We start from the raw sequence: 22170 nt of genomic DNA on the forward strand, positions 1-22170 counted from the left end.
TCACACGTAATAACGCAATAAAGCAGGCTCTCAAGGAAGTAACCGACACACAAAAATCTTACTTTGTACCATAGTGATTTAAAGCTTGGCCTTTGAAGTAAAACTGCCTGGCTTTAAATCCTAGCTCTGCCACTTACTAGTTGTGTGACCCCAAAGTCACTCAGCTCTCTCAGCCCTGATTCTTTTTTTTGGGGGGGGGGATTTGTTAAAATAGATAATAAAAACCAGTACCACAGGGTTGTTACTCAGTATCTCTTATATCATTCCATATTTATATTTTGAAATAACTTTCTCTCTTCTGATCACTAACGACAGAATTAAGACTATCAAAATAGTTTGTACGATAACTGCAGACAGGCATAGCATATCAGGGATTTTACCCCAAGATCAAAAATGGCCTCTCAGAAGGTGCAAGTCCATGAATGCCTAGAAAGTACAGCAGCCCCTCCTTATCCACAGGAAAAGCATGACAAGACGCCCTGTGGCTGCTGAAAATGCAGGGAGTACTGACGTCCATATATGCATTTTTTCCCTACAACAGGTGGATATGCTGGATAAAGGGTGATTCCTGGTACCAGCAGACGGAGCAGGATGGCACAGAAATTAAAACTTATGAATTATTTCTAGATTTTTCATTTAATATGTTTGAACCACAGTTGACTATGGGTAACTGAAATCACCAATGAGAGTGGACTACTCTCATTGGCCTCGCGGGCCTGGCTGCTCAGTTGTACTCACTCCTGCTCAGGCTACTACATGCATTTTTCTAAGGCTGGTCTCCAAATCTCTTAGATTTTCAATAGAAGTTCAAACATCAAAAGGAGTTATGAACCACTACATACAGTGGTTCACAATCCGACACACTTCAGTTCAGCTGGGAGGAGTATAAAACCTCCACTATGGGGCTACAACACCAACCACTTTCTCTTAAGAGTCTGGAAGAAATTAAGTGTTTCTCCAGCAATGACCACAGATTAACAAGAAGGTTGCCTGAAACCAACCCTGTGTGACCATCTAAAACTAAAGTTTAGTTTCACTGGTTTCACCAAAGGCACTTCTGTTTCAAAAATGCAGTGTGGCACCGACCTTAGGGTGGTCTTCATTTTCATGCTCTGAATAATTCCTTCCTTCTTGACAGTGGCTGGACCTGAGATGTTTTTAACCAACGGAAAGCAGCACACAGGAGCTGGAAGTCACTCCCATGATCAGGTTCCTCCTTCCAACATGCAATAGAGACCTCCCATTGGCTTTGCAGAAGCAAGTTACTATCTCCTGAAATGGCCATGGGGAGGGCCACAACGCAGGGCACAGACAGCCTCTAGGAGTGACAGCCTCAGTCCTTCAACCCTGAGGAATTTAGTTCTGCCGATTACTATGTGAGCTTGAACACAGACCTGGAGCTCCGGATAAGAACAAGCACTTAAATATACCCATGTGACCATGTGGACCCTGAAGAGGACACAGATGAGCTGTGGCCACACTCTGGTTCCTTGGAAACTGTGGGATAATGTATGCTGTTTTAGGCTGCTAAATCTGCGGTCATTTGTTATGCAGCAAAGAAAGCTAACATATGCAGTCTCACTAATTTCTAACTGTGAAAAATGGCTTGTTCTTTCTTTACGGAAGAGCATGAGCCTTGTCAAGGGAACAAGGGTATAGACACCACAGAGAACTCAACTTCAGGGACCTGAAACCCCTCCCCCAAATCCAGAACTATTATTAAACAAGGGGTCACGAATAAAACACTTTTTCTTGATCTTGATAAAAGACAAAAAAGAACAGAAGAAAACATTTCCTCTTGCTGCTAGAACTGAAAGCAGAGCTTCAAGTTTAGTCAAATCATTGCATCAGTCATTAGATTCTTCTAAGCATTTTCCCAAACTAAGGGGGCATGGGCAAGATCTTTAATCTCCAAAGTCAGTAAAACCTACCCCCAAACCATAAGCGATAAAGATGACTCAGATGCTATAGCTCCACCAACACATTAAAAACTCATACCTGCATCAATACTCTTTTCAGAATTTAAGTTAAACTGTCCGTTAGCAGTAACATTCAAAAGATTGAAATACCTTACCTTGCAAGGAGGACGCAATCAACATTCTTTATCTTCCCCAAAACTAAGGCATCAGAAGGCTGCACAAAATGAAAAACGGTTACAAGTCAGCGATTTGAAAATACATAGAACAACCAAAAAAGCTGCCATTTCAACTGCTCAACTACAGAAGGATTCATAGAAACTTGAGGTCTGAAGATATATTTTAAAGACGTGTAAGAGTCTAGATTTGATGGTTCAACTTAATCACTCAGTACTTACTGAGCCCTCTCTACCAGCACAGAGACATGTAAGACATGTAAGGTTTAGTAAGATCTATTTGTAGCAAGCACCCCTGGGGACTCTGATGCCAGACTGGTCATACACAGATGTGTCAAGGGTATTGGGCAGGTTCAAGAACAGGTGTGAGAGTGAAATGCAAAAGGAGTAGGAGGCCACTCTCAGGGAATTTATGAACTCAGCACTGGAACCATTTGCTGTGTTAACTAGGTCTCAGATAAAGGTCTGAGAACCTAGGAGGTGAAGAAAACATGTCAGCGAGCTGACAGCAGGACTTGGGAGGACAAGAGATCAAATCTAAGGACCTGGCTGAAAAGGAGGATTTGGGTTGGGACTGCCAGATGCAGGGATCTTTGTAGGAGGATCAGAGGAACCACATGTTTGGAAGTACCCCTATGGAATTAGGAGAAGACAGACACCCTCCCCCTGGCTGGATGATGCATGGTCTGGGGAAACGGAACAGCCTCCTTTTAATAGACAAGGAGGAATGTTTTACTTCCAATTCAGTTCTGCAGTTGTGTTCTCAGTCCCCCCAAAATCTCCCCTTGAGCCAGGGTTTACTAAGAAAAGACCATTTGATATTTCCTCCCGTTTGTTAAAGACTACGGCATGACCAACAGGCCCCAAATTAGAAGCTGATTTGAATGCACTGATCTAGAGGGTATGGTTCCTATGTTTGAAATGAGCATCTGGCTTCTAGGGATATAATTAAGAAATTATTTGTGCGTATTTAAAAGCTGTGTTCTTGGTAGTCAAGTACAAGGCATCCTTAGGGACACCGTCTCAGTTGGCAGAACTCCTAGTCCCTCTCCGCCTGGGGCAGGCAGCCCTGTGCTGCCAAGACAAAAGCAATTAAAAATTTTTTTTGTAACTTAAAAACTAAGCTAGCAAGGAAAAAGAAAAAAGCTAGTATGTCTCCACAAACTGGATACCTTGCCAAATGGAGTATCCACATATTTTTCAGTTCTTCCCTCTAAGATTTCTGGATCATCCAGGCCTGTTCCACCAATTATTCCAATCTAAAGGAGACAATAAAAAGATACCACCTTTGATCATTTTTCAGTAGAAACAAATTCATTACTTTAAGCAAATTCATTTATCCATACTTACATGTTCTTCTCCACTCCTGCTAAGCCCTCAGTTATTTTTAAAAATCTGAGCATTACTGAAAAGCAGTCATTTATTCAACAAAAATTCGAAAGCCTTCTGTATTTGAGAAATAACCAAAGCATGAGTCACCTTTTTGGACTAAATCACATTTTTGCTGACTATTTGAATAACAAATTAGCATAGGAAAGTACTTTAGTTTAAGTTATAAAACCAAACATAAAGATAAGTAAATATGGTTGGAGAAAGTACTTTCTAACCGATTTTATTATCTGTATTAAATGAGTAATGGAATAAATGTTCAAAAGACAACTAGGAAAGAAAATAGCCGGTATTTCCATTTGGTAAGGATTTCTCATTACTCCACTTGTAAAGAAAGGAGAGACTTTCTTTCCTGTGCCACTAAAATCAGAGCTGTAAGGGATCACAGAGGAATACGCAAAAGCATTGAAAGTTAGCCTCATGTATATTTATGAAATCCAACTATCATTCATATATATGTAAATATAAGTAATTCAAAGGCTGTATTCCTAAATTATTTTTAAGTGTTATATTGCATTTTCCAGAGATTAACTTTATTGTGCTTATCCTCAAGGATTAATCTGAATTAAAAAAACCTGATATTACCCTCTAGAGTTAATCTAATTTGATGATTAAGACACATGAACAAAAACAATTACAAAGATAACTGATTAACTGTAAACTAAAAATTAAATAGCTAAAATCATTAACAAGGTTTCCCTGGGCTGATACCTCCTAAAGGAAAAATATTAAATTGTCAGCAATAAGCTACAGAGATGACTCATTACTAGTAACCTAATGAAAAGTCACCTGAGCATTCTTTTTTCAATGAATAGCTTTAAATCTATTGTCACTTGAGCAAAATTTCTATTCAACAAAGGAAAGTAGCTCCTTGAGAAAAAAATTTTCAAAGTAAGAATTAATGGAATATCTAAATTAAATAATTTTCAGATAGGGTTACACAAGTAGATTTATACTAATATGTGGGAAAGCATTTACCTCACTAGCTCTATTCCCTAGGAAAAGACATCAGCACAGTAAGAAAAAGCACAATTGAGTAAGATTTTTACAAAGAACTTTAAAATTTTTACAAAATCAGGTTATTTGACAGTACTTTGAAAGCATTCCCACATCAGGTGGCTAAACCAGTTTTTTGAGGTTGCTGCCACCTTGTGGCACATTGTTGAAACCACAACAGGTTAAATACCGTAGCAATTCAACGTTTTCTGCTTTGTTAATCACAGGTAAAGACTATAACCAGGACAGTATTGCAGTTTTCAAATCAATGTAAGTGTTCATTCACTTAAGTCAGTAGGTTTAAATCATTCCAGTTCAGTAGAAAATTTTAAAATCACACTGTTTTATGAAATCCTAACCCTTCCTTCAGCTGGCGTCTCCATTTGATCATTTTATGTACTGCCAAAGCATCACAGATCATAGCTGGGATGGGTAGGGGATGTAATGAACTGTTCAGCCCATGTCATCACCTAGACTGCCAAATTCAGCTGATGACTCTGAAATCACTCTCAGCCTACTTTTGGGGATTCTGCTATGGATGGAAACTTTGGGTGGTTTTTTGGTTTCTTTTTAATTTTTAAAAAAATACTACCACTTTGCCTTGGCTGTTTCCTCAGGCTAAGGCATCTCCCATTCTGGATTTAACAATGGACTCACACTCGTATATACAAAACAAACATGACTTGGCTGTGAAACCACTCTGTTTAGGCAAGCTAGCCCAGCACCACAGCAGTGAATAAGAAATGCCAGTTGGGGTCTTGCTCAAGTTCAGTGCCCTGGAGCCCACCCTCAGCTGCCCCAAGCTTCAGCCCATACCACTCTGGCTGCATAGCGACCATGCACTAGGTAGCTATTAACTCAGCCCTGGTAAGCAAGATTTAGTTGTTGTTCAGTCACGATGTCGTGTCCAAATATTTGCAACACCATGAACTACAGCACACCAGGCTCCTCTGTCCTCCACTGTCTCCTGGAGTTTGCTCAGATTCATGTCCATTGACTTGATGATGCCATCCACCTCATCCTCTGCCACACCTTTCTCCTCCTGCCCTCAATCTTTCCCAGCATCAGGGTGTTTTCCAACAAGTTGGCTCTTCACATCAGGTGGTCAAAGTATTACAGCGTCAGTCCTTCCAGTGAATATTTAGTGTTAATTTCCTTTAGGATTGACTGGTTTGATCTCCTTGCAGTCTAATGGACTCTCAAGTCTTCTCCAGCATAATCTGAAAGCATCAATTCTTCGAAGCTCAGTCTTTTATGGACTGTCATATCTGTACATGACTACTGGAAAAGCTATAGCTTTGACTATACAGACCTTTGTCAGCAAAGTGGTGTCTTTGCTTTTTAATACACTGTCTAGGTAGGTCATAGCTTTCCTTCCAAGGAGCAAACGTCTTTTGATTTCATTTATTTTAGTACTGGATGTGAAAACAAGAGTTGTTACAACTCAGAAAGGCCAGGATATGGTCTCTAGTACTGGAATTATCTGAAGGAGAGCCTGTCCAGTCAAAATGGCTTCAGTGGTTTATGAAAACCCATTATCTTATAAGGGATACAGAACAAGTGTAGCAACTGAGCCAAACCAGGGAATTGAATCACTCACCTTTTTCTTGCTGTGTATGGAGGCCAGCACTGAAAAGATGTGGCAAAGTCGCCACCTGCTGGTTCCACGGTAAAGTACAACTAAGGGATGAAACTCCCAAGCACCAGTGGCGTAATTCTGTCATTCCCAGTTCAATTCAGTCCAGTCATGTTCTGTCCAATTCTTTGCAACCCCATGGACTGCAGCATGCCAGGCTTCCCTGTCTGTCACCAACTCCCGGAGCTTACTCAAACTCATGTCCATCGAGTTGGTGATGCCATCCAACCATCTCATTCTCTGTCGTCCCCTTCTCCCGCCTTCAACTTTTTCCAACATCAGGAAACTCATTTTTCAAATGAGTCAGTTCTTCGCACCAGGTGACCAAGGTATTGGAATGTTAGCTTAAGCATTAGTCCTGATTTCCTTTAGTATTGACTGGTTGGATCTCCTTGCAGTCCAAAGGACTCTCAAGAGTCTTCTCCAACACCACAGTTCAAAAGCATCAATTCTTCTGCATTCAGCATTCTTTATAGTCCAGCTCTCACATCCAAACATGACTACTGAAAAAGCCATGGCTTTGACTAGATGGGCCTTTGTTGGTAAATGTCTCTGCTTTTTAATATGCCGTCGAGATTGGTCATAACTTTCCTTCCAAGAAGTATGCATGTTTTAATTTCATGGCTGCAGTCACCATCTGCAGCAATTTTGGAACCCAAAAAATTAAAGTCTGCCACTGTTTCCCCATCTATTTGCCATGAAGTGATGTGACCGGATACCACAATTTTGTTTTCTGAATGTTGAGCTTTAAGCCAACTTTTTCACTCTCCTCTTTCACTTTCATCAAGAGGCTCTTTAGTTTTTCTTCACTTTCTGTCATTAGGGTGATGTCATCTGCGTATCTGAGGTTATTGATATTTCTCCCGGCAATCTTCATCCCAGCTTGTGTTTCATCCACCCCAGCGTTCCTCATGATGTCCTCTGCAGATAAGTTAAATAAGCAGGGTGAGATATACAACCTTGACGTACTCCCTTCCCGATTTGAAACCAGTCTGTTGTTCCATGTCTAGTTCTAACTGTTGCTTCTTGACCTGCATACAGATTTCTCAGGAGGAAGGTCAGGTGGTCTGGTATTCCTGTCTCAGAATTTTCCAGTTTGTTGTGATCCACACAGTCAAAGGCTTTGGCATAATCGATAAAGCAAAAGTAGTTGTTTTTCTGGAACTCTCTTGCTTTTTCAAAGACCCAGGGGATGCTGGCAATCTGATCTCTGGTTCCTGGGCCTTTTCTAAATCCAGCTTGAACATCTGGAAGTTCAGAGTTCACGTACTGTTGAAGCCTGGCTTGGAGAAATTTAGTGTTACTTTGCTAGCATGTGAGATGAGTGCAATTGTGCGGTAGTTCGAGCATTCTTTGGCACTTCCTTTCAATGGGATTGGAAGGAAAACTGACCTTTTCCAGTCCTGTGGCCACTGCTGAGTTTTCCCAATCTGCTGGCATATTGAGTGCAGCACTTTCACAGCATCATCTTTCAGGATTTGAAATAGCTCAACTGGAATTCCATCACCTCACTAGCTTTGTTCACAGTGATGCTTCCTAAGGCCCACTTGACTTCACATTCCAGGATGTCTGGCTCTAGGTGAGTGATTACACTATCATGGTTATCATGAAGATCTTTTCTATAGTTCTTCTGTGTATTCTTGCCACCTCTTCTTAATATCTTCTGCTTCTGTTAGTTGCACACCATTTCTGTCCTTTATTGTGCCCATATCTGCATGAAATGTTCCCTTGGTATCTCTCATTTTCTTGAAGAAATCTCTATCTTTCCCATTCTATTGTTTTTCTCTATTTCTTTGCATTGATCCCTGAGGAAGTCTTTCTTATCTCTCCTTGCTATTCTTTGGAACTCTACATTCAAATGGGTGTATCTTTCCTTTTCTTCTTTACCTTTTGCTTCTTTTCTCAGCTATTTGTAAGGCCTTGTGAGACAACCATTTTGCCTTTTTTTTTTTGTGGATGGTCTTGATCACTGTCTCCTGTACAGTGTCACAAACCTCCATCCATATTTCTTCAGGCACTCTGTCTATCAGATCTAATCCCTTGAATCTATTTGTCACTTCCACTGTATAATCGTAAGGGATTTTATTTAGGTCATACATGAATAGTCTACTGGTTTTCCCTACTTTCTTCAATTTCAGTCTGAATTTTGCAATAAGGAGTTCATGATCTGAGTCACAGTCAGCTGCCCGTCTTGTTTTTTGCTGACTGTATAGAGCTTCTCCATCTTTGGCTGCAAAGAATATAATCAGTCTGATTTCAGTATTGACCATCTGGTGATGTCCTTGTGTAGAGTCTTCTCTTGTGTTGTTGGAAGATGATGTTTGTCATTCCTCTCCAGTCTCTAAATTCAAATGGTCAACGCAGTATCTGCTTTGATAAAGGAACTGTGTCTTCTCGTTTACAAATCATAGTCACTGTGCTAAGTGCTTCAGTGGCCTTACTTCATTTACTTTCCACAGTCATCCTGTAAAATAGGCTCTATAGTGTTAATACCCATTTTATAAAAGAGGAAACAGAAACACAAAAATTAAAAAATTTTTCCAAAGAGCAAATTATAAAGACCAAAGCTGGGATAGGAACCCTGGTTTTCATACTCAAAGACTATGATGTATTACCTCCCAATATACCCTGGAATCCATAATAACACCCTGCCCTATTAGAACCGATGCAATGAACACGAACTTGGGCAAACTCTGGGAGATGGTAAGGGACAGGGAGGCCTAGTGTGCTGCAGTCCATGGGGTCACAAAGAGTTGGACATGACTGCAACTGAACAGCAACAACAATTAGAAGCTTGTCTTCATGCTAGGAAGAAACTGATGCTCGGTTCAAGTTCTGAACCACGGTCACAGAACAAGCATGGAAACGCAACTCTGGGCGCCTGCGTGAACCACCTCAGAATGGAGGGGGCAGTCCATCCACGACCTCAGGCATATTTATCAGGTCTCCAAGGTATTGCATGCATCCAAGCAACCCTAGAATGCTCAGGAGAAGCGTTCAAGGTCTGAGATGGAATTTCTGGGTCAGTTCTGCCCAGCCAGGACTTCTTCACTACCTAAGTTAAAGTTCAGATATAAGAATCCCCTGGTCTTTTAAGGCCAGTGCTAGATTTGAACATTACGTTGATTCTGCCCACATTTTTTTTCCCCTTGCAGATCAAGTCAGACTCTTCAAAAAGAAGAGAGGGCTTGACTTCTTCTGAGACTGTGAAAGCATTCTATGTCAATGTTGGTTTACCTGGCAAGAATGGTTGCTTCCAACGATGTCAGAAGGGTTCATGCCAATCCCTACTCTGTGTGCACGGCCCCTGGCACCGGCAGCTGATTTCAATACCTCAGCTGGTTTCAACAACCACTCACCATCACTTTGAAGCCTGGAAATATTACATGGAGGGACCCAGAACTCCATGAAGGCACTCTCACAAACACCATAACCCTGAGCAGGTGAGACTAGCCCCTGCCAGGGAGACGGGCTGCCTCTGAGTTCTGCAAGCCCAAGCTCCAGCTGGCGGCAACCCCTGCTCTGAGCACTGCAGTCCTTCAGCTTTGGTCACCACTGACAGGTCTGAAAGTACAGCAGACAAAAGTCCTCCTTTTAATGGGCTGACCTCGCTGTGAGGCCTTCTAGCCAGAGTCTTGCAAAATCTTGGAAGGTCAGCTGTACGGGGAGCGTGGCCAAATATCTGTCTGGGAGCCTGTCCAGAACCTGCAACGTGGTCCACGGTGAGAGCTAGTGGCTCCATCTCTGACAGGAGGCCCTTCTCTGTAAGCCACCCTAGGAGGTGATGGTTATGAATGCCATTGTGTCTTCCAGATCCATACGTTGAAGTTCTAATTCCTAATCCCTCAGAATTTGACTATTTAAAAAATTTCTGAAGTACAGTTATTCTACAGTATTAGTTTCAGGTGTATGGCATTGTTGTCCAGTCGCTAAGTCATGCCTGACTCTTCGCGACCTCACGGACTCCAGCACTTCAGGCTCTCCTGTCCTTCACCATTGCCTAAAGTTTGCTCAGGTTCATGTCCATCGAGTTGGTGATGCTATCGAACCATCTCATCCTCTGCTGCCTCCCTCTCCGTTTGTGTTTAGTCTTTTCCAGCATCAGGGTCTTTGCCAATGAGTTGGCTATTCACATCAGGTGACCAAAGTGTTGGAGTTCCAGCTAAGTGATTCAATTTTTGTAATGATACTCTATTCAAAGTTATTACAAAATACTAGCTATATTTTTCTGTGTTGTATATCCTTGCTGGTTTTTAATTTTATACATAGTAGTCTGTATCTCTTAATACCCCACCCCCTTCCTCCTCCCCACTGGTAACCACCAGCTTGTTCTCGGAGTCTGTTTTTCTGTTATAGACATTCGTTCGTAGATTCCACATACAAGTGATAAAGAGTATGTGTCTTTCTCTGAGTTATTTCACTAAGCCTAATACTTTCTAGGTCCATCAACACGGTTGCAAATGGCAGAATTTCATTCTTTTTTTTTATGGCTAATATTCTATTGTGCATACACACACACACACACACACCCCCCCACTTCTTTATCCATTCATCTGCTGATGAGCACTTAGGTTGCTCCGTCAACATGCTATTTGTAGACCCTTTATTTATTTATTTTTGGCTGTGTGTCTTCATTGTTGCATGTGGGCTTTTCTCCAGCTGCGGTGAGCAGGGGCTACTACTTTTCACTGAGGTCCGTGGGCTTTCACTGCAGTAGCTTCTCTCGTTGGGGAGCATGGGCTCTAGGTGTGAAGGCTCAGCATTTGTGGTGCAGGCACTTAGTTGCTGCACATGTGGAATCTTCCCAAACCAGGGACTGAACCCATGTCCCCTGCACCGGCAGGCAGGTTCTTAACCACTGGCCCACCAGGGAAGTCCTGTCGACTTTTTGATGATAGTCATTTTGACAGGTATGAAGTGATCTCATTGTGGTTTTGATTTGTATTTCTTTGATGATTAGTGACATTGAGCAGAATTTGACTATTTTTGGAATGGGTCTTTGAACAAGTAATTGAGGTCTTGGGGTGGGGCGCTAATCCAAAATAACTGCAGGTTCAGAACATCATGGTTTTAATTTAACCCACCCTTCCTTGCAAAGTCAAGGTATTATTCTGATGGGTCAAAGTGTTAGTCATTCAGTCATGTCCAACTCTTTGTGACACCATGGACTATAGCCTACCACGCTCCTCTGTCCATGGAATTTTCCAGGCAAGGATACTGGAGTGGGTTGCCATTCCCTTCTCCAGGGGATCTTTCTAACCCAGAGATAGAACCTGGGTCTCCTGCATTGCAGGCAGATTCTTAACCACCAGGTAAGCCCAGACTTTCCTTAATCTGTCCAACTACGAGAATCAAATGAAATAATGCATTTATATCTGTCACTGTTTCTATACACCTTCTCACCTCCAGCAAAAGTAAAATAAAAAAAAACCTTCCTTAAAGCAACAACAAGCCCCTTATCTGTCTCTCTCTGCTACTCAGAACACAACCCTGGCTGTCTCCTCATCAGGCAGTCTCTGCCTCAGGGGTCCCCAACCAAGTATCCAGGCTCTCCTGGGAGGTGCCTGGGAACCCACGGGGACATTTCTGGCTGTCACCATGACTGGGGGAGTGCTACCAGCATTTTGTGGGGAGAGGGGACCCAGGATATGTTTATGTCCAACAATGCTCAGAACAGTTCTACTAAGGGGGGAACCATCCTGTCCTTGGGTCTCTAGGCAGAAAACAGAGGCTCACTGTCATCTGGTTTCCAGTTGGGGTCTGTGGGTTGTCCACTAGTTTTTTAAGGTCACTCAGGGACTAGATCTGATAGATAGAGTGCCTGATGAACTCTGGACGGAGGTTCGTGACATTGTACAGGAGACAGGGACCAAGACCATGCCCATGGAAAAGAAATGCAAAAAAGCAAAATGGCTGTCTGAGGAGGCCTTACAAATAGCTGTGAAAAGAAGAGAGGCGAAAAGCAAAGGAGAAAAGGAAAGATAGAAGCATCTGAATGCAGAGTTCCAAAGAATAGCAAGGAGAGATAAGAAAGCCTTCCTCAGTGATCAATGCAAAGAAATAGAGGAAAACAACAGAATAGGAAAGACAAGAGATCTCTTCAAGAAAATTAGAGATATCAAGGGAACATTTCATGCAAAGATGGGCTCGATAAAGACTGAAATGGTATGGACCTAACAGAAGCAGAAGATATTAAGAAGAGGTGGCAGGAATACACAGAAGAACTGTACAAAAAAGATCTTCACGACCAAGATAGTCACGATAATGTGATCACTGACCTAGAGCCAGACATCTTGGAATGTGAAGTCAAGTGGGCCTTAGAAAGCATCACTACGAACAAAGCTAGTGGAGGTGATGGAATTCCAGTTGAGCTATTTCAAGTCTTGAAAGATGATGCTGTGAAAGTGCTGCACTCAATATGCCAGCAAATTTGGAAAACTCAGCAGTGGCCACAGGACTGGAAAAGGTCAGTCTTCATTCCAATCCCAAAGAAAGGCAATGCCAAAGAATGCTCAAACTACCACACAATTGCACTCATCTCACATGCTAGTAAAGTCATGCTCAAAATTCTCCAAGCCAGGCTTCAGCAATATGTGAACCGTGAACTCCCAGATGTCAAGCAGGTTTTAGAAAAGGCAGAGGCACCAGAGATCAAATTGCCAACATCCGCTGGATCATGGAGAAAGCAAGAGAGTTCCAGAAAACCATCTATTTCTGCTTCATTGACTATGCCAAAGCCTTTGACTGTGTCGATCACAATAAACTGTGGAACATTCTGAAAGAGATGGGAATACCAGACCACCTGACCTGCCTCTTGAGAAACCTGTATGCAGGTCAGGAAGCAACAGTTAGAACTGGACATGGAAGAACAGACTTGTTCCAAATAGGAAAAGGAGTACGTCAAGGCTGTATATTGTCACCCTGCTTATTTAACTTATATGCAGAGTACATCATGAGGAACGCTGGGCTGGAAGAAGCACAAGCTGGAATCAAGATTGCCTTGAGAAATATCAATAACCTCAGATATGCAGATGACACCACCCTTATGGCAGAAAGTGAAGAGGAACTAAAAAGCCTCTTGATGAAAGTGAAAGAGAAGAGTGAAAAGGTTGGCTTGAAGCTCAACATTCAGAAAACAAAGATCATGGCATCTAGTCCCATCACTTCATGGGAAATAGATGGGGAAACAGTGGAAACAGTGTCAGACTTTATTTTGGGGGGCTCCAAAATCACTGCAGATGCTGATTGCAGCCATGAAATTAGAAGAGGCTTACTCCTTGGAAGGAAAGTTATGACCAACCTAGATAGCATATTAAAAAGCAGAGACATTACTTTGCCAACCAAAGTCCGTCTAGTCAGGGCTATGGTTTTTTCCATGGTCATGTATGGATGTGAGAGTTGGACTGTGAAGAAAGCTGATCGCCAAAGAATTGATGCTTTTGAACTGTGGTGCTGGAGAAGACTCTTCAGAGTCCCGTGGACTGCAAGGAGATCCAACCAGTCCATTCTAAAGGAGATCAATCCTGGGTGTTCATTGGAAGGACTGATGCTAAAGCTGAAACTCCAATACTTTGGCCACCTCATGCGACGAGTTGATTCACTGGAAAAGACTCTGATGCTGGGAGGGATTGGGGGCAGGAGGAGAAGGGGACGACAGAGAATGAGATGGCTGGATGGCATCACCGACTCGATGGACATGAGTTTGAGTGAACTCCTGGAGTTGGTGATGAACAGGGAGGCCTGGCATGCTGTGATTCATGGGGTCGCAAAGAGTCGGACACGACTGAGCGACTGAACTGAACTGAATTGAAGGACTCCTCAGTGTAAGGTCCACACTCAGCCAGCAAAAAGGAGAGCTTCAAAGGCCTATTCTCCAGTCTACACTGCATAACTTGCTCATCATCCCCCTTAATAGCATTTTGTTTATAGGCCAGTACCCAACTATGATGGGACCACATCCCCTCCTTGTCATAGCAATCATGTAAACAAGACTGATTTTTAATCTCAGAGTAAAAGCCGGGCCGCTGCGTAAGGGAGCCACGGCCCATTAACGGAGCCCCTCAGAAAGGCAAAGACTGGTTCAAACCTTTCTCGTGGCTAAGCGTGCCTCCTGCCCATGTCTGGTGCTGTAGGATATGGTATCTCTGAGGTCCTCAGACAACGGCTGCTATTAATTCTGTGGGAGAGTGTCCGGAAGGCACTTGGGAGGCTGCTTGCTTATGAACACACTTTATACCCCCTCTTCCTTCAAGCTGCATGACCTTTCTCAACACAGTAAAACAAGGCACAGGGACCGCACATGTCAGAGCTCAGAAATGGCTCACGGCATCTAACTGGTGGAACGTCTACACCAGTTCAGTCACTGTCTAGGTCCAACTGTGTAATTCTGGACTCTCTAGGCGACCTTTCTGGGCCTCTGAAAAAAAGAGGTATGTGTGGTTATATGGTCTTAAGGAACATTCTAGCTCTACATTTTATGATCTGGGGCTAGGATATGGTTTTCCTTAGCTTATTTTGCTCAGGACATTAGCGTCTCATGATCTTTATACAGGATGTTGCCTCAACAGTCTGGCAGAAATGATGTAAGAATGAAGGAAGTGCAACAGCAAAGTTTTCACCTGTTCTGACTCCAAAGAGAAATCAGCAGGCAGGCCCAGCACTATTTGTACCTATTAATTTTATATTCAGCAGCTGGCCAAGATCAAATATACATCATTCAATATTTATATCGGAGTTCTAATCACAGTGCCCATTCTGCACTTAAACATACTGCACTAATTTTACAGGGAAACTGTGTGGTAGGGAGAATGCCACAGGAGGTTAAAGTGAGACTGTTTTAAATATCACCCCTCTCTATTTTTAACGTCACTTTAAGTGTATTCCTGTAAGAGAAAGGCAATAGTTTCTTGCTTGCCCACTGAAAGCTGCAACCTAATTTAATTTTTGGAAAAAAGATAATCAAAATTAATCTCAGCTCCCTCACTTGTAAGCGCTACCACTGAATAAGTTTCAGCCATGTGCTAAGAGACAATACAATTCTAATGTCCCAGCAAAACCCATAGTAAGGTTCCCATTTTACTGAAATGAAACAGAGCTTCATAAAAATTCTGCTTTGTTCTCTATGACTGATAAGGAAGAGGCAGTCTACAAATACTTGTTTAATGCAAGATTCTTTTCAAAATGGAAAAAGGAATTTAGTATCTTAAATGTGACTGCAACTCTGCCCACCCCACCGCCTTTTCATCTACTGTCTGATAGCTGCAAGGGCCCACTAAGGTAACCACTCTGACTTGAGTACACACTGACCACAGATTTGCTTTCTCCAGGGGAACTGAGAACTGATTCCACAAAATGTGTAATCATGGACCTTCCTATCTCATCAGCCAAGAATGTCTAAAACCAGACAAGTTAACACCTGTCCACTTAGCTGGTCAGGCCTGAAAGCAATGTTAACTTTGATCATTAATTTACTTCTGTGGACTGTAATTCTACATTCTTTCCCCACCCAGGACCAACAGGAAGACGTGCCTAAAAGCCCCAGGGAAATTCGTTGCAAACCTCAAAACTAGGGCCTTCCTCTGGTCAAAGCTCCCACAGCACAATGATCCCTTACTCGGAGACCCCTGAGGACCGAGGGCACAAGGAAACTGATCTCCACCGTTCAAGGCTGCCCACAAAGCAGTTTGGGCTTCCCTGGTGGCTCAGTGGTGTAAGAATTCGCTGCCAAGCGGGAGTCGGGGGTTTTATCCCTGGGTTAGGAAGATCCCATGGAGAAGGAAATGGCAACCCACTCCAGTATTCTTGCCTGGGAAATCCCACGGACAGCGGAGCTTGGTGGGCTATGGTGGTCCATGGGGTCCCAAAGAGTCCCACACGACTTAGCGATTAAAAAACAACAAAGCAGTTTAAAGCCAGAGGCCTCCAAACAGGGAGCGGCCCAGTACTCCTATACTCCATTTCGGTGTTGTAAAAACCTCTCAAGAGTCCCCAAAGCAGAGAAGGCCTACGTTTAGAACACAAACAAAAAGCCGGAAGCTTGCAAAAGAACAAGCATGCAGTTTTCCCACGTGGGCCGCGGGCAGAGGGCCAAGTCAGAGCGGAAGCGTTTAAGTCGGGCAGGGCGCAGGGCTTGAGGAGACCCTCGGGGCTTGTGGGTGCCCACCCACGTGGCACACCCTGCCCCAGCCTGAGCCATCTGCTCAGAAAGGTACTTGCAGTGGCGATTCGCGGCCCCTCTCCGAAGGGCGTGCCTTCGCCCTGCGTGAGCAGCTGAGACCAAAGGCAGGGCAATGGCAAACTCTGCAGTGCTTTCCCGTCCCTCGCTCGCCGCCCCGGGCTAAACAGCCGCAGACCCTCCCCGCTCGGCGGGGGCGCACCGGCCAGGCGCACGGCCGAGGCGCTGTCCCCCCGGACGGGAGAGGCAGCGTACAGCTCAGGGAGGATCGCAGCAGCCAGGACGACTAACCTCACCTTCACGGCAGCGGGAGTGGCACCCGAGGACATGTCTGGCGAAGAAGGGGCCGCGGCCACGCTCGGGATGGAGGCGGGGGACGGAGCGGCCGCGCGGGTGCAGGCGCTGCGCGGGACTGCGCTGGCAGGTCCCGGGGTCGGCGGTGGCTCCTCCTCTTCCTCCCGGGGACAGCTGGATTGGCTGCTGGCGGGGCTCTCCCCCGCCTCCCGCCTCTTTTGCAGACCCTTTCGGTTCTCTGTGGATTTCCCCGCCCCGCCGCCCTCGTTGTAGCTAACGGGTTCATGACAGTGATAATCATGGGATCGCTGATTGACAGCTTATGCTGTTCCAGACTGTGTGCTTTGCACTCTCATCCGCTCCGTCAACTTTCGCAAGAACCCGACAAGGAAGAGCAGCGCTTCTGGCTCCGTCTCGTATCCGCGGCAAGCTCGGCCTCATCTGTAGAGCCAGGCCCGTCTTGTTCCAGAAGTTCTCGGCGAGGGGATGGGGGGTGAAGGGAGAATCGCGGCGGTGAGGGGACAGGCTCTTCGCTGAGGCTGCCTCCAGCTGCGAATGCGGGGCGGGGTGCGGTTGACTCGTCTCATCTCCGCGACTCAACCAGGAGTTTGCTCCTTTCTGTTAAGTCGTTGGAGACAGAGCAGAGGTGGGGTTGGCCCAAGACCACTGACAGAAAGAAAATAAACAGAGTAACGTGCTGCTGGATAATGATAACCTTTCTGACATACAAACTCTGGCTATGGGGCAGGCTTTCCAGGGGATAAAACATTTCCTAACTTCCAGCCTGGGTCCACAGGGCCAGGGCCAACTTCAACTCTAACCATCCCGATCAAAGTCCAATTCAACTAGATTCAGAATCCGGATTTCTGTCATCACCCCCACCCACCCTTTCACATTGCACCAGCCCTCCATTGGGATAATCCAATTTAAACTCTCTGGATGGATTGAATTCTCTTCAACAAAATGCTGGGTGACAGTGATACTCTGATAGAACTGTTGCAAAGATTTTACTCGGGGTGGGAGAATGGCTGTGGAGGGGTGAATTTCCTTTTTTCCCTACAGCAGTAAAACACTGAAACCCCACACAAGTGTAATTTCATTCAGACATCACTGGGTGCTTCCCATATCCTGTTTACTTAAAATAGTAAAAATTTTCACTCATTATTTGCTCAAGATTTAAATTTTCTTGCAGTGTAAAGTTTTCTTCTGTTTCTTTTAAATTATAAAATGAAATGGCAAAGTGGAAGACTGGCGTGCTCCTTTGCAAGGGCAGGGGGCTGGGAGTTCCTCCTGAATGTGGTTTCCTAGGAGCTTGTCTGCTGATTGTCCTGTTGATAGCTAACTACTCAGAGGGGAAACACTGCAGGGACACAGAGACCTTGGGTTATATGGTGCTTCACAGTTAGGGAATCGTGACCAACTTAGATGCTTTGATGTAACATAACTACCACCAGAGTTTGAACCCTTAACAATAAGAAACAATAAAACACAGTTATAGCCCTTAGGTAAGAGGTCTACAAACCTTAACTACAAAGAGCCAAAAATTAAGGAGTGTGTGAAGTTAAAAAACACAGACAATGTCTAATTGAATGAGCCTGACTGTATTCCAGTACAACCTTATGGACACTTAAATTTGAATTTCATATACTTTTCACCTGTGACAAAATATTCTTTAGATATTTACTCAGTCACTTAAGATTGTAAAAATTATCCTTCGTTTGAAGCTATGTGAAAACAGATGGAAAGCTGGGTCAGCTGTGGAGAGCTTGTCCTATTGCTGATAGCCCAGTACTCACAGGGGAAAAGCATAGATAATATCTAATTGAATGAAATTCTCCCCTCCCAGAAGCAGATGACTTTTGGGCTGACTTGTCAGACAGTGCTTTGATAGGCAGGCAGTAATCTTTTTGGCTTATTTCCAAGTTTGGAAAGTTTTTTTTCTTAACAAGCCCCAGAATCGAGGTAGGCCAGAACTTCTGATAGTCAGTGGTCTCTCCCTTTGTGATTGGTATAGAGAATCTGGAACAAGATAAGGTGTCTATAACCTTATCTTGCCCTGCTGTTCTTGCCCTGTAAATTCCCTCTGTTTATCTGTACCTTGTCTTTCTGAAGACAATTCTAAAAAAGTACCCTTATAACAGTTCTGATTAAGGTACTACATAGATATTTCAGTGGTTTAGTTGCTAAGTACTATCTGACTCTTTTGCGACCACATGGACTGTAGCCCACCAGGCTTCTCTGTCCATAGAATTTCCCAGGCAAGATTACTGGAGAGTGTTGCCATTTCCTCCTCCAGGGGTTTTTTCCTACTCAGGGACTGAACCCGAGTCTCCTGCATTGCAGGCAGATTCTTTTACTGCTGAGCCACTAGGGAAGCCCCAGCTATCCCATATTTAATAAAAACAGAGTGTCCAGCAATGACATGTAACTTGTATCTTTGATTGAGGGAGGAATCACTTGGTTTGAAATAAGATAATAAGGGTCAGTTTTGACCAGCTATTTTGAACTTGGTGTGCTCCAGATAGTTGGAGATTCCCCTATTTAATCGTCTTATTTCATCCAATCAATTTCTACTTCTCTAATTTTTTCCATTAATTATTTCTACCATGAGTTCATTTCGCCCTAAAATACCTAGAAATAGCTTCCATTCAAGTTGTCTTGTCTCTTCTTCCATGTTCACTTCAAACTGGGTCCGTCCTTTCATTTCTGGAGACCCCAGCAGAGGTGAATTGCTCTGTATTATCTGAGTGCATTGAAGGAGAACCTCGACCATTCTCCCTAGAGCAATGCTGCACATGAGGAAGGTACTCTGGCTAAGAGAACGGCTGTCCCTCCTGGAATTCCAAAAGCCTCACATCCTCTGAGTAGTTATCGTTGTTTCTATTGTAAGAAAAGGAATATCAAGATTAATTCCTAAAGCCTATTCCTCTCCCCTGGTGAAGCAAAGAGTATTCAATCTTGTCATAAAGAGACAGGGAACAGACTTAGAGAATGAACGTAGGGTTACCAGGGGGGAAGGGTAGGGGAGAGTGGGAGTTTGGGATTGACATGTGCACTCTACTGTATTTAAGATAGATAACTAAAAAGGACCTAGTTTAAAAATACATACATTTTAAACAAGATAAAAATGACATGACGTGAAAATGCTTGAAAATAAAAATATGTGCTGTAGAGTGTCTATGTAACTAAGTCATTCTCTGTATCTCCTTATTGTGAAACATAGGCATCACGAATTCTCCAAAGAAAAAATAGAAAGAAAAGAGAAAGAGACATGGGCATTTCTGTGCTCTGGAAGAAAAAGGACCCTGATGTTTTAAGTGTTCAACTATATTTTAACATACAGTTGCGATGTAATATGCTCTGTTCAGTAAGTCAGTATCTGAGCTATGACAAATGTTATGTGCTGAATGTTTGTGTCCTTCCAAAATTTGTATGTTGAAATTCTAACCCCTCCCCATGTGCTGGTATTAAGAGGTGAGACCTTTGGGACATGATTAGGTCATGAAGGGGGTATCTCATGAATGCAATTCATTCTCTTATAAAAGAGACCTCAGACAGCTTCCTTACCTTTTCTGCCCCGTAAGAGAACAGTCACCTATGAACTAGGAGGCAGACCCTTGCTATGCTATGCTATGCTATGCTAAGTCACTTCAGTCATGTCCGACTCTGTGTGACCCCATAGACAGAAGCCCACCAGGCTCCCCCATCCCTGGGATTCTCCAGGCAAGAACACTGGAGTGGGTTGCCATTTCCTTCTCCAATCTGTGAAAGTGAAAAGTGAAAGTGAAGTCGCTCAGTCATGTCTGACTCGTAGCGACCCCATGGACTGCAGCCTACCAGGCTCCTCCGTCCATGGGATTTTCTAGGCAAGAGTACTGGAGTGGCTTGCCATTGCCTTCTCTGAGGCAGACCCTTCCTAGATGCCAAATCTGTCAGAACTTTGACCTTAGACTTGCCAGCCTCCCAAACTGTGAAATATGCTTGCTGTTTAAGCCCCCCAATAGGTGGTATTTTTGTAATAGCAACCTGTGGCTTCTTCTCTTCATTCTGCTTTTAAAACATGAGGCACACCCTGTGGGCAGTGGAGAAAAATTAAAATATAGGAAATAACTCATTACGTTTCCTTATTTCCCTGCTAAATCCATGTGCTGTCTGGAAATAATATCTTAAAAGTAAATTGAGAATGGGGTCGTGTTTATCTTCTGCAAATCTTTATGAACAACAGTAAGAACAGCTAATATTTCTTGAAAACTACAAATTCTTCATTTAACCCTTACAACCACCTTGGATGCTGTTATAATTCCCATTTTAGAGCTGAGGAGACTGAGAAAAGCTGACTCACCCTCACCCCTCTTTTTCTGCTTATTTACCTTTTCCAAAAGCTTCCTTGTCTGTTTGGGCCTTCAGTCTTCTCTCTGCCATCCCCACCCACCTTCTAAAAGTCCATCAAATCTATCACTCCTGACAAATTTTAAATGTCCAGTTGCAATTTTAAATGTTACCTTTCCTAGGGATCTGGGAATTTTACAGAGATTAAAAACAACTAAGATAATAAAATTCCAGGTGGAATGTGATGTTAGAGAAGACACAAGGGTACATGTTATTATGCCAGTTATCACACGAGACTCAGTACATTTAAGAAGTCTTCTCAAATTTATATAACTAGGTAATTGGGATTCAGTCCTCAATCTAACTGCAAAGTCTAAATTCTTAACAACTTTATTATCCTTCCCACCATGTGCTGGGCCTTAAGCTAAGAGTTGAAGAGAGAAAGATGTATGACTTTATTCCCTCTCAGCCCTTAACGAACTGCCATCTGGTGAGAGGAGTCAGAAAGAGAAGTCAGATATTACAATAGCTTGTGGTGAGGGTGAAGGTAGAGGCTGCCACTAGGTTCTGTGCAAGGACAGAGCAGAGCACATTTCCTGGTCTTCCTGGAGAAAGTTAAAACATTAGACAGAAAACTTGCTCCAAAAGGAACGTACTTGTGTTAAACTCATCTAGCTCCTTACTAAAAAGTTTTATGCTTGTAACGGACTAAAGAGGATGCAGCAAGTTGTCACGACTGGATTTCATCATGTTCACTGTGCCTACTGCTTCTCCCTCTCCTCCCCTCCCCTTCCATTCTCTCTTTCTTTCTCATATTATTACTAAGCCCAGGCATCACAGATTTTGTACAACTGATTTGATGGGTTCTCAGTTCAGTTTAGTTCAGTCTCTCAGTCGTGTCCGACTCTTTGTGACCCCATGGACTGCAGCACACCAGGCCTCCCTGTCCATCACCAACTCCCGGAGTTCACTCAAACTCATGTCCATCAACTCGGTGATGCCATCCAGCCATCTCATCATGTGTCGTGGCCTTCTCCTGCTGCCTTCAATCTCTGATGGGTTCTCAGTTCAGGTCAGTTCAGTTCAGTCGCTCAGCCATGTCCGACTCTGCGACCCCATGAATCACAGCACGCCAGGCCTCCCTGTCCCTCATTCGAGGGACGTGTAAAACAGATTTCGTGTAATTTTGCCTTGAAATTCTTCTTCGTTCTCTCCTTGTCACATTGGTCAGCTTTGTGGTTTGCAGGTGCATAGGATGGC

At 43.6% G+C, this 22170-nt stretch overlaps 1 protein-coding gene across 1 annotated transcript in view; it reads right to left on the reverse strand.

The window, feature by feature from the left end:
• MTAP (methylthioadenosine phosphorylase) overlaps positions 1-16829 on the reverse strand; it is a 53435-nt gene extending 36606 nt beyond the window's left edge. The window contains exons 1-3 of the mRNA XM_055428144.2: positions 16584-16829; positions 3265-3351; positions 2075-2133 (exon numbers count right to left, since the gene is read on the reverse strand). Of these exons, the coding sequence (XP_055284119.1) occupies positions 2075-2133; positions 3265-3351; positions 16584-16616 (179 nt within the window). The 5' untranslated portion in view covers positions 16617-16829. The remainder of the gene's footprint in view (positions 1-2074; positions 2134-3264; positions 3352-16583) is intronic.
• Between the last annotated feature and the right edge of the window lie 5341 nt (positions 16830-22170).

Source organism: Moschus berezovskii, chromosome 7, assembly GCF_049115385.1.
Source record: "Moschus berezovskii isolate FMDL1 chromosome 7, NW_MosBer_1.0, whole genome shotgun sequence".
NCBI classification, from domain to species: Eukaryota; Metazoa; Chordata; class Mammalia; order Artiodactyla; family Moschidae; genus Moschus; species Moschus berezovskii.